The sequence below is a fragment of the Myotis lucifugus genome, unplaced genomic scaffold (assembly GCF_000147115.1).
Source record: "Myotis lucifugus unplaced genomic scaffold, Myoluc2.0 scaffold_199, whole genome shotgun sequence".
Taxonomy (NCBI): Eukaryota; Metazoa; Chordata; class Mammalia; order Chiroptera; family Vespertilionidae; genus Myotis; species Myotis lucifugus.
Genome location: NW_005871247.1, coordinates 1,360,987 through 1,378,475, shown reverse-complemented (window position 1 = coordinate 1,378,475; position 17,489 = coordinate 1,360,987). Strand labels below are relative to the sequence as shown.

The window sequence follows — 17,489 nt, the reverse complement described above, 5'->3', positions numbered from 1 at the left end:
GAACCGCCCGCGGGCATTCCGCAGCCCGGCCCGGCCCGTCGCCGCGCTCTCCCGCCGCGGCCCGAGGACACCTGCCAGCCCCGGGGCGGAGGCGCGGGCCTTCCGTCCGCTACGGCCACTTCTGGAGCCGCCGCCGCCCGAGCGCCTCGCGTTTTCCGAAAGTCCCTCCGCTCTCCGACCTTGCGTCCAGCGGTCCCGAGCGGATCCCAGTCCCCGCATCTCTAAGCGCAGCCCTTTACTTCCGCGTCCCACTCCGGAAGTGACGCACCGGAAGCCCCTTTCGTGTACGGGGCGGGGAAGGAAGATGGCGGCGCCCAGCAGCCGGTGAGGAGAGAGGACACGGGGCCCCCGGAGAGCGGCCGGGGTCGTGCGTGATGGCCACCTCCCCGCACACTCTCTCCTCACGCCTCCTGACAGGTACTGCACCGCCCTCGGGCACGGCTTTGGGGAAATTCCCCTGTTTTTGGCACGTACTCTACCTGGTTGGGGCTGGCTGCAACCTTGGGAGCCCTTGGCGAGGTCGGCTGAGGTCGGTGGGGATGTGACCTTTGGAGGAGCCTGAAGCGGAGGGGCCGCGGAGCTGGGGTCTGGGCTCGCTCTGCGGTGCAGGTGGCGCCCCGCGCCCCGTCCCGCCCCGAGGGCCGCTGTCTCTGCTCCTGTTGGTTTGCACCGCGTGGAGGCTGGAGAGAGGACATAGCGGAACCTTCGCGCTCCCCGAGCCCCCTGGCTCCCCGAGCCTCCGTGCTTGCCCGCCGGCAGTCCGGACGGGGGAGCGCTGTGCCCCGCTCGCAGCCTTCCTGCGATGTGGAGGGTCGCGGTGCTGCGACGATAATGAAAACGGCGATGACAGCTGCAGGCAGCGGGCCGCAGCTTGACTCCTAGCTTCGTGCCATTCCGCGTGGCCCCCGTTGCAACCCTCCCGCTTGAAAAGCCTGTAACAGCCTCATGTTGACGGTGGAGTGCGCCTTCTTGGTTGGCCCTTGGCGAGGTTTTAGCTCAGATGTCGCCTGTTCAGAGGGGCCTGCCCGGTCTGCAGCAGAGCACCTGCCCCTCTTCTCTCTGGGCCCTGTCCTCCCAGGGTGGCCAGCACAGGCTCCCATTGTTGATTTCGGTACCGGTTCATCACATGCTCCTCCCAGCTAGAATGTAAACACTGGGAAGGGAGGGGCCGTTCTCTGGTCCCCCTCTTTGACCCCAGTGCCCAAAACAGTACCTGGTGTGCATTGTTGGCTCGCAGTAATTCCTTGTGAATGAATGAAATTTGCCCCGGTGGAGGTATTAGAGAGGAGTTGAGAATTATTTTCCCCCCAGTAGTTTAGTGATAACTAATGGCTAGGTGAGTAACGTGTTGCCGCTGGTCCATAATGGGGATGATAGAATCCCAGGACTCCTTTTTCTTACAAATCCCAGAAACTTTTTCAGGCCCCATGCCTCACCAGCTCTCTGTAGCGCCTGTCAGTATCGATCACTGTGAGTCTGACATGCCTTTTTCCTCCTGGCATTGTTATTTTATGGGTCTTTTCTGGTCTGTGTGATCTCAGAGCAAACCATCTGACTTTTCTGGAATTGTAGTTACTTATCTATAAAATGAAGCAATTTAATTAGATGGTTTCAAAGGTCCCTTTTGGTTCAAAAGTGGGGAAGAGGGTGGGAAGTAGGAGGGAGTGTAAATGAAACAAGCTTGGCCTTGGTTTGGTAATTGTTGAAGCTGAGGAAAAAGTAACGGGGGCTCATTGTATTCTGCTTTTGTATGTGACTGAAGTTTCCCATAATGAAAGATGTTTTGTTTTTTAAAGTCTGTGATTCTTTTTGAATTACTTGCTATCTTCTACCATCTTTGACAGTGTTCTTTGATCCTGACTATAGACACTCATTCTCAGAGAACTCAGCCTTTCTTATTGCTTGAATTATCACCTCTGTATGGAGGGTCCAGTTCAGATTCCTCACACTAACTGGTTTTCTGCCTTTCAGTTCTGTACTTTCAGTTTTCCATAGGACATTTCCACTGGGCAGCTCAGAATCCCCCAGGTCTAGGAAGTGGGCTTCATATACATGTGGTCCACATGGCTTGTAGCTGGATCAGTCTTTTAGTGTGGGTAAGAAGGAATTAACAGACAGCTTAGCTTCTTGAAGCTGTGCATATAATGGCCAAAAATATCTGTGTGACCTACTCTGATCCACTTGGAAGATCCGCCACAAGAGCTCGATATGGAAGCAGCATGGTGAAAGGGGTGGCAGGGAGGTCATCTGGGGCTATATTAGGTAGCTACTGGTCGTGTCTGATTTTGCTTTTAGAAATTGAAGTATTTTATAGTCATTAAAAGAAAATTCAAGACCTTCAGTTACCTGTCTACTCACCTAATTTAAAACCCCTACAATCATGACTCATTATTGATGGTGAATAGTGGATGTGGCCACATATTTGCAGATTTTTAATGTATCTATGGTAATGTATCTATTGTATCCTGTGTATCTTTTAACCTAAGTTTGTTTACAGAGAGCTGAAATGTCTTTGACATTCTAGGCACCGATTCATACAAATGTAACATGTTTTGACTAAATGAAGTATTTTCAAAATTTAAAAGTACAGTTTCCTAGATGTGGGTGTTTTTGTTTTGTTTTTTCTTACTGCCATTTTGTAAAATCTCACTTCATCTACCTATTCATGAGAGATAGTTTGCCTGGTGATTCTTTCCCTCCCAGCAACATGCATTTCTCACTGGACCTGAGGAACTAAAAACTGATTTTGAAATTTAAGGCCCATACAATAAAACCTTAATGTCTTCTAGACACAATTATTTAATATTGAGGTCCTATTACCTTAAAGAACAATATTAAGGGTAAGAAGGGAAAATATACACCATTAAATTATAAATAAAACTGAAATATTAAAGGATTGATTTTAAGAAATTTTCCCCTAAAATACACTGCTATCCCTTTATGTATATATGTACAGGTAAACACACATTCACCTCTGTGGAAAATAAGCATTTTATAACTAACAGGTTTGAGAATCTGATTTCAGTGAAGAAGTGACTTATCAACAGTCTAAGATAATTGCCATGTATTCCAAAGGGCAGTGCCAGTGCTTCTCCCAGTCCAAGTAAGCTATGGGCTGATACAGTCATCAACTATTGTTTCATTGTTCTATGGAAAGCACTCTGCTGTGTTATAGCAAAAGTGAGTCTCAAGGAATTAAAAAACATAGTGGAAACAATTTGTATTAAAAAAGTATAGAAAAGTGTGAAGTAATAGAATAGTTGGAAGAGACTGAAAATTTGACAGGTGAAGCAAGAAGCTGTAAGCAGGCGAAGGACATAAAGGTGAACCAGTGTGGAGTGCGATGATGAGACAGCCTGGCTGCAGTGAGGTATATTACATGTTTGGGTGGGTAATTATGTATGTTGGGCTTCAGGAAGAAAACCGTTTGCTCTATGGAACTTAAGTTGGACAGGGAAAGAAATTACTGTAGTAGAGATGACTGTCTTGAATCCTACAACTATTACAATAGTGCAAATGTAAGATAAGAGAATAGAATGGAAAATAGGAATGGGAAGAAGTAGACAGATTTGACATATCTTTCATAGTTGACTGGACTTGATGGTTATTAAATGATGAAGGAAGAATTCAAGCTGTTCCTGAGAGAATGGTTTTCTCTTCAATGGGGACAGAGTAGAGATATGGGTGAGGATAAAGTGTTCTTAGAGGCCTATTGCAACCCATCCATGATACTAAGCGAGCAGTTGGAAATAGGCATAATGACTCTAGAGATGTGTTGATGATTTAAATTTTGTCCGTAATTGCAATTGCTCAGGGATTAATGTGTCAGGCACAGCAAGAGGAGACATGATAGGAAACTGAGAAGTGATGAGCAGAGGCAGAGAAAGCCAGGAGCCTTTGGTGTCATGGAAGCCACGGGAGGAGGGACTCAGAAAGGGAGAGTCTGGGCCATTATACTATGGAAGGCCTGTCTAGGAGAGACCTTGTACAGGAGCGTTGGATTTGTTGATATTTGAAAGAAGGTTTAAAAGAATGATTAAAAGCCAAAGGCCTATACTACAAAAATAATTTCTTCCCAACAAGATTGATAAACTCATACTTTATTGAGAACTGTTTCCTCACCCCTTACTTGGCTTACCCGGCATGGCCAAAATAGTAACCTGAAATATATCTTCCAGTTTACAGTTACTTATTGAGAAAAATTATGCTTCTCATTTTATACTTTTAAAGAAGTGATTGAACTGATTGTTTTATATTTTCTTCTTAAAAATATCTATAGTGTGGTCATTTTGGCATTCAATATAACAAAAGCATAATGATCCTGAGCTGAAAGATTTCCCTAGCCTGTGAAGAATTTTGCAGATTTATCAGTAAGGCTCCTAAGTTGTGTTTATTTACAAATCCGGACTAGAGCATTTCAAACTTATAACCCATCTCATAGGCATTGCTTACCATGGTTCAGGCATTGCTCCTGGGTAGGCGCAGTCATCCCTGGTGAGAGGCATTAATCACTTTAACATTGTTCTCCCTTCTGCTCTATTACAGGAGGGGTAGGAGGATGCGTCTGGTATCTAGAAAGAAGAGCTGTGCAGGCATCCCCTCACAAGTTTATGCATCTTTTTAGGAACGCCAGCAAGCAGTGGGTTACATTTCAGCACTTCACCTTCCTCAAGCGCATGGTATGTTCAGAAGACCATCCTTGCTCTGTTGCTTCAGCCTTTCCTTTTCAATTTGCAGGAATTTCAGAAATTCACGTTACAAGAGGAGTACTAAGAAGTACTGTTTAAAAAGGACTTTTAGTGTCCTCTTCAGTTTATTCAGAACTTAAATCCCTTGCTTTGATTATTCTTAACTGAAACCAGGATAATTTTGGTGTTTGAGCTTAAAAGTATGATCTTGAACTTCTGATTAAGTTTGGAGAAATATTGAAAATTTCTGGCATGGTTTTACTAGGTTAAAATTAGAGAAAGCTGCACTGTTATAATACTTTATAAATTCTTTAAAATTCTGTGAATACAACAGTAATACAGAAATAATTGCTCTAATAGTGGCCCTCCTGTTTTTTTACATTAGCAGTGCATTCAGATGCATGTCTGAATCGAACAAATTGAGTTTTTAGTAGTTTGCTCAGCATTTTGTAGTGGGCATTGATAATATATCTCAGTCCTCTTGTAGGCCTGTGTCTAGGTCGGGTTCATGATATTATGGGCAACATAGTAATTTGCTCTGAATTACCAATGAGGGCATTTGACATTTTCTCAAGTAGAAAGTATCATAGAATGGAGAAATCTTAGCTAACAAATTATTGCAAGCATGAAATAATAGCAAATTCATAATCTAAAATCCTCTTAAATTTCTCTCATCTTTTTTTTAACTTAAAATTTAAAGTCTTATAAAAACTTACTATTCTGGTAAGAGATTTAAATTTACAGTAATGTTAAGACTTTCTAAGTTGGGGGTTTAAGGATAATGGATATTTAGAAGAAAAACTCAAATATATATTATGCCATTTTTATGTAAACAGAACTTTGGATTCATTCATGAGTTTGTAATTCCTAAGACTAGTATGTGTAATGGAAAAGTCTCTTAACTAGTTATCAGGTTAGTGGTTCCATGTCCAGGGCCACCTGTAACTAACTGGTTGTTGAATCTAGGCTGTCAGTTTATTTCTGAGCCTTGATTTCCTCATCTGCAAATTAAAGAGAGAGATACTAATAATGACCCATCTTCTTTAACAACTGTTGCAAAGCTTACATGAGATATGTATATTATATAAACTACAACAATATGCATTCTATTGAACTATGAAGTGCCTCATGAATGCTAGTAGTAATTACTTTTTGCAAGTAAGTAATGGAGAGTGTGTAGCTCTAAAGCCCATGTTCTGTCCTCATACACACTGCTGTAAGTCACATAGGCCTGGGATGTGCATGTCCGCTGAGCCCCACTGCACTGTTTGCCTGGGAACATGGCACTCAACAGGTGTTTGGGCTCTTGATTATAGAAAACTTTTTCATTGTACTTGAATGTTAAACCACCAGTTTCTGGTACTACATTAGGGGACTTCTGGAAGAGATGAACAAGAAATAAAAATATCTTCTTTCAAGGAACTTAAATTCCTAGGAATTTCTAGAAATTTGAAAACTATTGCAGAGGAATTAATTGTCTTCTCCTTATGTCTTCGGTTCTCAACCTGTGGGTTGCGACCCCTTTGGCGGTCGAACGACCCTTTCACAGGGGTCGCCTAAGACCATCCTGCATATCACATCCTGCATATCAGATATTTAAATTACGATTCATAACAGTAGCAACATTACAGTTATGAAGTAGCAACGAAAATAATTTTATGGGAACTGTATTTAAAGGGCCAGAAGGTTGAGAACCACTGGTAATGACTTCCATGGAACAAGCACTTTAATATTAGTGCATGTGCCTGTGTTTTATAAAGTTAGAGGAAAATCTTTAAAGTACCATAAAAGTCGGACTGATACAAGGTATAACTAAACAACCATTTAAGAGCATTTTGGCTTTGTATACTGACATGTACTTTTTAAATTTAGTATGTCACACAGCTGAACAGAAGCCTCCTCCAGCAAATAAAGCCAAAGTCAGAGCCAGTGGCCTCTCCTTTCCTTGAGAAATCGTCTTCGAGTCAAGCCAAAGCGGAAGTATATGAGATGAAGCCTTTTGCACCCTCTACCCTATCTTTGCCCAGAAAGCCTAATGAAACCGAATTGATAGAACTAGAATCTGCCTCAATAATTGAAGCCTCAGTAGATGTGGGAAAAGAGACAAAAGATGAAAAGCAGTGGAAAGAGATGAAGCTGCGTGTGGACGATTTGCCAGGAATTTTGGCTCGACTGTCCAAAATCAAACTCACAGGTACTTTGTCTTTCTGGTATGGTTAAAGTCTTCCTTGAAACTTTATTTTTAGTTAAACAAAAAGCTGATTTTATTTACTACTCCAACAGGAATATTTTGAAACTGCAGATTCTCTCTAATTGAGATCTGAAGTCAAATTTTCTGAATTCTATTTACTCAGAATTGTAATAGTATTGTATTAAACATGTACTAGAATATCCTCATTTACTTACAATTAAAGTAGAATACTTATCCTGCTTATTTCTGACTTTTGTTTTTTGCATCTGCTGTCCTTTAAAGATGCAGTGCGGTAATGAGTCTGTCTGTCTGAGTTCCACAGCAGGACGGACGGCACTGCTGTGCGTGGTGTGCAGTGGAACCACAGTGGCCACTGGGACTCCCACTCACTGATGTTTGCCTCTTGTAGGACCTCTGGGATTGTCCCAGGTATGAAGGGGTTTTGAGTGCTTTCCTGAAAGGAGGTTTAGGACCAGATTTTTTGCCTAATTGTAGCAAACTGCACCAAAACAATTGCATGCATTTAGGTGTTAACCCATAATAATGTCATTTGGTTGCTACAACCACGCTATGAGTCAGGAGAAGCTTTGTTATTATCATCCCATCTCATAGCTAAACTTAGAAGTAGCTTATTCTGGGTTCATGCTGTTCGGACTATATGTCCTGGGTCATCCTGCAGACGGAAGACTTGGTCTCTCCGTTTCTTCTGGATGAGAATAAGGAGAAGAAGTGGGTAAACAGTAAAGTTGTATTTGGTACTCTGCGGACAGAAAGTGGTAAATAATATTGTTGAGTCAAAATCGGCAAGTGAACAGATGAAGCAGAGAGGCTTTGAGAGTAGAGAATAGAGACAAAGAAGGAGTGGTTTCTGTTTGTTTGTTTGTCTTTCAAGAGAGTTGAGCCTGAAATCCAGGGGAAAAGGAGACAAATCAGACACATCTTGTTCCTCAGTGACCAAGCTCACTTACAGAAAACCTTTTAGGGAGGATGGCACTTGGACATAGGGAACTTGACAGAGAATCATAGTAAAACGTACACCTCTACAGCGGTGAGACTGATTTCGGGTGGTATCTTTGAAATTATGTCTCAGTGCTGGTTTGAGTGTCCTGTTGACATGTGAGAAGGACTATAGATAAGGTGTGATTCTAGGATGTCACCCAGAAAACAAGGCCTCTCCGTCTGGGCGCCAGAAGTGAGCTCTGCCATGAGCAGGAGTTTCTCGGTGTGCACTCTGCAGATTCAGTCTGTCATGTCCCATTTCTGTCAGCAAAGCCAATATTCTTCGCCTCTCCTCGAGGAGAAATCTTAGCACATTCTTTGCTTTCCATTCTCCCCTTCAGTCTAACCTCCAGCTGCACCAGTAGGCCCCTCTGTGGTGCCTCTATGGTTTCTGAAGCTACCATCCTCATTCGGGTCCAGACATATAGGACTATTATTGCTCCAGCTCCTAACTGTTCTTTCTGCCTCATTCTCCTTCCACTGCACTATATCCCACCCAGGGCTGCCAGAGGAATTTCCTAAGGCATTGCTTTCAGTGTTCCTGACCTGCCCAAGAGTCTGCAGTTCCTCTGTATTGCCTCCTGCCTCGACTCAGCCTGACTTTAAAGGGACATTATAATCGGAAATGGTTAGACTCTTCCACAGAAACATTTGTTTTCCACCCCACCATACTCCTTCCTCCATGGAGACCAGTCACATCCTTTCAAGGCTTCTCCACTAAGTCTTCTTTTGCTGCTCTCAGCCCAAGTCTCCCTCCTCAACACTCAGAATATGGCTGGTAAATCACTTAAGAATTTAATCATATAATGCACGTAAAGTACCCAGCAACATGACTGGCACATGGGAGACCTTCAGAGGTTAGTTTTCAAATAATTACAGGTAAACACTTGATTATTCAATATAGGTTGTATTTTCCAAAGAATTTCAGGGCAGAAATCATGCCATATATTTGTTGAGCACTTCTAGCTCTCTGGGTACAGTGCTCCTCACTTGGTAGGGACTTGCTTTTTTTTTTTTTTTAATATATTTTTATTGATTTCAGAGAGGAAGGGAGAGGGAGAGAGAAATAGAAATGTCAATGATGAGAGAGAATCATTGATGACTGCCTCCTGCACACCCCCCACCGGGGATGGAGCCCCCAACCTGGGCGTGTGCCCTGACCTGCAATTGAACTGTGACCTCCTGGCTCATAGGTTGACACTCAACCACTGAGCCACACCAGCTGGGCAGGACTCGCTTTTGAGAGGGAACTGACAGACTGAAGTCCCCCAGAGAAGGGCAGCCACAAGGAAGGAGGGGATGTGGAAACCTTGTCAACTTGGGGGATGAGATTGTTCTGCTTAGAAAAGAGAAGGGAGGAGGGATAAAGTGAGGGAAAGGAGAAAGACATAATAGCCATTTTTAGACATCTGTAGTTCCATTGATTTAAAGGAACAATGCTGCTAACTTATAGTCCAGAAGACAAAACTAGGAGATTGCACATGCTAACAGGGTGGCAGATTCTCTCAGTGTGAAAGAGAGTTCTTAGGAGAACTATTTAGGTGCGAAATGGGCTGCCTTGTTAGGCAATGTTCCCTGTCATTGGAACTATCTAAATGGAAACAGATCATCTTTGAGGGAAATTGATTCCTGCATTGTGTAGTGGGTGGGACTAGATGATGACAATTAAGACCCTTTTCCATACTCAGAGACTGCCTGCCTTCAGTATTTATTGGTGTTTACCACATATCCCTTGGTGCTGGTTACTGGAGATACAGAGATAACAATAAGTTCAGTCTAATGGGGAGATTTTGTTTGCATGTACATATATAAAAATAGAACAGCTGTGGTCCGATACATCTGTGTTTCAAACCCAGAACTCTTTCTTAAGACCTGTGTGATCTTGAGCAATTTCTTAACCTTAGAGTGTCTTAGTTTCTTTACCTGTAGAGATAGTGGCACTTACTTCATAGCCTCATTGTGAGGATTAAATGAGATAATGCAGGTAAAACACCTGCATTAAGTGCCTACCCAGCACTAGTATGCACTTAATTAGCTATAATCAATACTATTATCATTGCTATATGCATCATTAGGGAAATTAGTGTTATAGGAATTATAAGGGATGTGTGCATGAGGCAGAGGGGGGACCCAGAGAAGGGAGTGTTCTTTTGCCTGTGGAGGGAATTGAAGTGAATGAGTGTTTACTGGGCAGAAAAGGCAAGGATTGCAAGCAGAGGCATCTGGCATATTCAGAGCTGAAGTGTGCTGAGTAGTGCAGTGTGACTGGAGTGCTGAAAGGCACTTCCTGGGTGAATAGTGAAGCAGGCCATGCTGTCACTGGCACAGGTTTTCCACCCCAGCAAGGGAAAGACCTGGGGGGCATTTTGGAGGAACACAGTCACTTTGTACGTATTTTGTCTTATTTATTTATCTTTTAAGCAGATTTTAAATACTACTGAATTAATATAAATTTATTGTAAGAAAAAGAAATTCAAATAATACAGAAACAGAGTATCTTAAACTGGAAAAGTACCTTTTTCATCCATTCTAGATGAAACTCCTACTTAAAATGTAGCCATATATATGCAGATATAAAGATATAAAATTTTATATATACATATATTTTTATTGGTTTCAGAGAGGAAGGGAGAGGGAAAGATAGAAACATCAGTGATGAGAGAGAATTGATTGGCCGCCTTCTACACACACCCCCACTAGGGATCGAGCCTGCAACCCAGTTATATGTCTCAACCAGGAATCAAACCGGCAAGCAAACCATGACCTCCTGGTTCATAGGTCAACGTTCAACCACTGAACCACACCAGCCAGTCCAGAATTGCTTTCAATAGCAAAAAAACTGGAAACACCCTAAACGTTTACCTGTAGAGGATTAGTTAAGTAAATAATGGCAGTTCCATATAATGGAATGGTATGCAGTGAAGTAAATGCTGTCAGTGAAAGCTACACTGTTAAAGAGAAAATGACAGGTTGTAGAACTATGTATGCATGTGTGTATAATGATCCTATTTCTATTAAAATATGAAGCCTCGCCTGAACGGGGTGTCTCAGTGGTTGAGTGTCGACCTATGAACCAAGAGGTCATGGTTCGATTCCCGGTCAGAGCACATGCCCAGGTCCCAGGCTTGATCCCCTTTGTGGGGTGTGCAGAAGGTGGCCGATCAGTAATTCTCTCTCATTGTTATTTCTCTCTCTCCCTCTTCCTTCCTCTCTGAAATCAATAAAAATATATTAAATAAATAAAAGCAATTCTGTTATTAACTTTTATGTATATAAATCTTTGTATACTTATGTGAGTCCTTGTGTAGGATAAGTGTTTAGAAATGTAATTGCTAGCTTTAAATAATGTAATTTTGATAGACTAACCGGTTTGTGCCTAAAAAAGATAGTTTAATTTACATTCCCTCCAACGGCATGTGGGAATCTGACTCCTTCTGTACTCCATGCTTGTGAATTAGTTGTCTTTACCAGTGTTGCCTATTTGAAACTAAAAAAGATTTTTGTGTGTTCATTTTTATTTTCTCAGTTTTGGTGGGCTTTAGCATCTTATTTTATGTCGAGAAATACCAAGCAGCGCGATTGCGCTGCTTGGGACTCAAACGGGTTAATGATGTTTTTAGAGCTCTCTTTAGCATTTTATCCATCATATGCATTAATTTTTTAAAATGTTTTCTTTTTCCTTTATTTTACTTGTGATATTTCACTGTTTTATTTTGCCCTGCTGAGATTTTTCAAATTTGTTAGTTCTTTTTTTTGTTTTTTGGTTTTTTGTGTGCTTAGAAATATTTTTACTGCCCTATGGTTATAAAAGCATTCACTGTGGGTGGTTCTTTTTTTTAAATACTTTAATATTTTTATTATATTCTCTAAGGTGTGGGGACCATGTGGAATGTCTTTCAGTATAAGGAGTAGGATGGATTAAGAAGACTGCAGTGGCAGTACTATTGAGAAAGGGTTGCCTGTTTTTGTGAAGAAAGTTTTATTGGAACACAGCCATGCCAATTTGTTCTATGCTGTTATCATGCTATGTTGGCAGAATTGAGTAATTATAGAGAAAATTTATGGCTTGGAAAGCCTGAGTATTTTCCCTCTGGCTCTTTATAGAAAAAGTTTTCTGGCCCCAGCTAAAGAGCATTGACTATTGAGACTCAAGAATGATGGTAAATAAATCATTGGTAACCAATTGAGAAATGACTTGGGCTGAACTAAGGCTGTGGTGGGGAAGGAGAAAAGGGGAGAGAAAGATGTAGAAAAATATGAAGGAAATAGAATTAACAGACGGTAGATGTGGTGGAGTGCTGAGGAGGTTTGGGACCTAGAGTTGCAAAGACCTTGACTACCATTAGGGGAAGCAAGCCTGCTCCAGTTCGAGCCCTGTGCTCCTTAACAGTTCTGTACTCTACCCAGTTCTCTGGCAGAGTCCCTGCATTCATTCCTGGCTCTTACTAACTGAGAGGCCTTAAACAGTTTCCATAATCTCTCTATGCCTCAGTTTACCTATTTGTAAAGTAGGGATAATAATAATACCTATTTCAGAGGGTTGTTCTGAGTATTAAATAAGTTAACCTTTGCAAACTACATAGAAATGACTGTGTTAAGAGCTGTGTACTTGTTCCTTTTTTTTTTAAATATATTTTATTGATTTTTTACAGAGAGGAAGGGAGAGAGATAGAGAGTTAGAAACATCGATGAGAGAGAAATATCGATCAGCTGCCTCCTGCACATCTCCCACTGGGGATGTGCCCGCAACCCAGGTACATGCCCTTGACCGGAATCGAACCCGGGACCCTTCAGTCCGCAGGCAGACGCTCTATCCACTGAGCCAAACCGGTTTTGGCTGTGTACTTGTTCCTTAAGTTAAAAAATGCCCGGGTGCCCTCACAGGCATTTGAGTTTGCTGCCCCTACTCTAGAAAAACATCCAGCCTTCTGATATGGAAGACTGGATGAGTGGTGGTGTTGAGCCTTAAGAATGTGAACTCTGAAGAAAGAAACTGGTTGGGGGATAATGATGAGCGGAGTTTTGCACACATGGAATTTGAGTTGTCACTGGCATATCCAGTGAAGAGGTTCAGTGGGCAGGGGCAGTTGGCTGTGAAGGACAGGAGCTCAGGAGAACTCTGGGCCAGAAGAAGGAGGGGTCTTCAGCATGGAGTTGGCTGCAAGCCATGGTGGTGATCAAGGTTGCCAAAGTCAGTGTGTAGAGGGAGCAAAGCAGAAGGCCAGGGACAGGACCTTGGGGTGCATCCCTTCTAAAAATTAGGTAGAGTGTATTAGGAGACTGCAAGGGAATAATATGACCAGAGAAAGGAAAACGGAAGTGCTTTGTCACAGAAATTAGAAGAGACGTTTCATAAAGGAAGTGATGCACACTTCCAGATGCTAGAGTCTGAGGTGCCTGCTAGGAAGAGGTGTTTTATTTGGCAGTTAGGAAGTCAGTGCTGATTGACTGCCAAATCGGGAAATAATTATCCATGTTTCCTCTTTTTAGAGTCTTAAAAGAGCTACTTTAAATAATTAATGTAAAATCACTTTTTAAAGTTAATTCTCAATGCTTATTTCTTTAGGAACAGAGGAAAGTGTGATAATTAGGATGGGTTTTTTTTGTGGCCACATCTTACCTTCAGGCTAGCTGTTGTATTGGTTTTTCTTCTATATACCTCATATTGTTGTATATCCAAGTAGGCAGATGTAGAGTTTGATATTTAAAACATGGTGTCTAAAATCTAGAGCAGTGACTGCATTACTTCTTTAATAGAACATACCATGCCGCGTGGTGCCCATTGGCTTACTGTTTCCCATATGTAAGTATGCATGCAAAGGAGCCTGCACAGCACGTGGGTTCAGACAGTGCTCTCTGGCCACTGTCACCAGGGATTCAGATCCTGTAGGCCGGGACAGGACCCAGAGATCTGCATTTTTGACAAGCATGCTGGAAGATCTGATGCTAGGTGGTCCTGGACCACCCTTTGAGAAAGTGAAGTAAGCGTTGTGCAGGCAGAGTGCCGGCCCCAGGCCCACTGGTCTGGCTGGATGCAGAGAACTCGCCCAGTGAGAGCCAGAGCAGTCCTCCCCAGCGGGCAGCAGGAAAAGCAGCTGGGCAGGACCTGGACCACACAGAGCTGTGCAAAAGCAGGATGCACCGGAGAAAGGGAGCGCAGCCGCCCCTGTTGCTACAGATACAGAAGTCCCAGGCAGTAAATTCCTCCAGCACCATTTTATATATTCCATGCCCCAGGTTTCTAGATGAGCTAATTGAATTAAAGTCATTTCCTTCTGCTCATTCCATTTACAGAGGCAGCACCCTTCTGATGACCTCTACCCTTTTATTTGACCTTTTCCCTCCCTATTTAGTTTATTACTTGAATTTACACATCTTGGAGTCAGTGGGATTATTTTCTTTATCAGTTGATTTCTTTTGTACTCTTCAGGGCAATTCATTTATTGCTAATGATAGCCGAGGCAGAAATATCTGGGAATTAGCGATCTCTTTTATAGAACTAGTCTTTCTTTCTTGGCCTCTTTTGTTGATAGCTGTGATAAACTGAGAAAAATTGACTAGAAAAGGTGGAGGGCCATATAGTGGCCATTTGCAGGACAGTAGGATAGCAGTAGCCTGCTGCCTTGGCATTGATGCCAGGATCTGGGCCAGATGTGTGCTGGTGCTAATGTCATTTAAAGACTTTTCTTCTATGAAAGGAAGTAAGATTGAGTTTATAAAGAAATAATATGTCCCCCTTGATTTTCTCTTGCCAACTGAGCTATTTACAATGTGTTTTTGGACTTTGTTGCAAGGACCACACTGGGGTAAAGAAATGTTGGATGAGGATCATAAGAGGCTTTGGTGACCAAACGGAATTTATACTTAATATAGGTCAATAAAAAGCAGAATTTTTTTCCTAAATAACATCTGTGCAGAAAAGCTACAACACATTTTCTGAGACCAGAACAATAAAATAGATTGCTTACTGGAACCAATAGGTTATGCAGTTGATGGAACTGATGTCAAGTCTGTCAGTGTATAGATGTTTACCCCCGAGGGCCCAGAGTGTTGCTTTTTATTAAAAGAAAAAAGAAACAGGAGTAGAGGATACAATCTTACTTTAGATTGCTTCATAGTTTTGAGTAGATTGCAGCTATCAGATACTATACAAGAGATTTTCCACATTTTCATAAAAATATTGAGCAGAATTCTTGAAATTTAATTTATATTTTGAAATAATTACCTTGATAATTATATGCTTATTAAATGTGAAAGTAGAGTTTTTATTATATTACGTGTTTACCTTAGAAAAAATAAGAAGTACAGATAAGCAAAAGTGAGAAGAGTTTGATCCTCAAAATAATAACCATTTTCATCATTTTGGTGTATTCTAAATTTTTTTTCTGTACAACTCATTCATATAGTTTCGCTTTTTAAATAAATGTAAGCTCAAAATGTAAATATTTTGTGTATTTTTTAAAGTATTCTGTGTTAATATGTTTACCTTCTTTTGGTGACTTTAAAAAAATTTTTAAGGTAGTGTTTTCTTAAGACAGAACAAACATACACAAAGTCCCCTCCAGGCTGTGCAGTTACCAATCTTTTGAATACAGTTTTTCAGCGTTTTCTGCCCACAGTCTGAGTTGTAATGTTCGTATTAATGGCAGCGCCACTGGAGTTAGACTGGCAGGGCTGGAATCTCAGGTCTACCACTTATTACTTTGTGAGGATGTCACACGTTTTCAAATATCTAAGCCTCGGCTGCTTCATCTGTAAACGGAGGCTACCTCTAGGATTGTTGTGAAGGTTGTAGAGGTAATGCAGGTAAATAATTTAGTGCCAAACCTAGCACATACTAAAGGTTCAAGGAAGGTTAATTATACCAGTATATTTCATATCATATTAATTATATTCTATTAATGCATATATAGTTCTGTTGGGTTTGTGCTGTAAAAATGGGGTCATAATATACATTTTGTTCAGTTGTTTGCTTTCTTCCTTAAATAGGCATGCTTTCTCGTCAATGTAATTAAAACTACCTCCTTTTTTGCCCTGGCCAGTGTGGCTCAGTTGGTTGGGCATTGTTGGGCACAGAAAGGTCAGGGCACAGGCCCAGGTTGCGGGTTAGATCCTTGATCTGAGTGTGTATGGGAGGCAACCAACCAGACACTGTTTCTCTCTCACATTGATGTTTCTCTCCCTTCCTCTCTCTCTAAAACAATAAAATAAAATCCATAAAAAACTACCTCCTTTTGGCCCTGGCTGGGTGGCTCACTTGGAAAGTCCTCCAGTGCACTGGAAGGTTGAGGGTTTGACTCCGTCAGGGCACATACCCAGGTTGCGGGTTCAATCCCCATATGGAAGACAACTAATTAATGTAGTTCTCACATCCATGTTTCTCTCTCTTTGACTTAACTATCTTTGAAGTTAAAGTTATGGTGATTTTCCTAGGATAAGTGCATCTGAGTGGCCTTCTTGGCTCAAAGGGTATGGATACTCTGAAAACTGATTTTCACTGACAGATCTCCCTGGAGAGAGGTTTTACCTGTGTATGCTGTTACCGGAGTGACCACCAACTCATCATCCTTCACCAATACATGATAGATAATCATATATTTTTCTAAATAACTACCAATCTGATGGGTGAAAAGTGGCATTTAAGGTTTTAAGTCTCTGTTTAAATTGGTGGTGAGGTGTTATATTTTCCACATGTTAGTTGGTGACTTGTATTTCTTTTGCAAATGGCCTTCTGTTTACCTTCTATCCTTTCCTGTCTTCAGCATTTGTCTTTATTCATTATCTGTACGAGTTCTTTCTATAGTCAAGATTTGAACCCATTCTATATACCTATTGTAGATGTCTTATCCCTTATATGTTGTTTGTTTCTTTTTTTATTTATGATTATTTTATGTGCAAATGTTTATGTAACAAAATCTATCAATATTTTTTTCCTTGTGGTTTCTCGTTTGTGCATAATTATTGGGCTCTCCCACACAGAAGGGAGATATAAATATTATTGAAATTTTAATCTTATCCTATATAATAAAGAGCTAATATGCTAATTAGACCAAACAGCAGGACCATCTGGACGAAGCTGGGGCTGCGAGGGCCAAGGCAGCCAGGGCTGCAAGGGCCTCGCCCCTTGCACGAATTTCATGCATCGGGCCTCTCATATTTTTATAATTTTATATTTTACATTTAAAAATTTTGTTTATAGAAAATGGTGTAAGGTGGACATATATCCAGTTTTTAATAAGTTGTTTACCAGTGGTGAATGTCACACACATTTTTAATAATTTGTGAGGCTCTATCCCTGGACAAATCTTAATCACCTTCAACTGCCTAAAATTATATTAGTTTTTTAATTGGAATTTCAACATATTTATATATTAACTTGCGTGGGGAGGATTGAGATCTTTACCATATTCATCATCCTCATTTATTCAAGAGTTCTTTTATGCCTCTTAAATTTTATAGTTTTTTCAAATAGATTATATACATTTATTGATCAATTAATTTGGGGTATTTGAAAAATTGTTTTTTTCAGTTGACTCTTTTATGAGTTTTTTGGATAGCCAATCAAATAATGGTCAGGTTATTTCCCTTTTCATATTTGTACCAATTATTTA

At 41.2% G+C, this 17,489-nt stretch overlaps 1 protein-coding gene across 1 annotated transcript in view; it reads left to right on the top strand.

Moving 5' to 3' along the window:
• Window positions 1-294: 294 nt before the first annotated feature.
• Window positions 295-17,489, top strand: part of LOC102438132 (protoheme IX farnesyltransferase, mitochondrial) — a 118,492-nt gene continuing 101,297 nt past the window's right edge. The window contains exons 1-3 of the mRNA XM_006097374.3: window positions 295-417; window positions 4,546-4,679; window positions 6,561-6,882. Coding sequence (XP_006097436.1) covers window positions 375-417; window positions 4,546-4,679; window positions 6,561-6,882 — 499 coding nt within the window. The 5' untranslated portion in view covers window positions 295-374. The remainder of the gene's footprint in view (window positions 418-4,545; window positions 4,680-6,560; window positions 6,883-17,489) is intronic.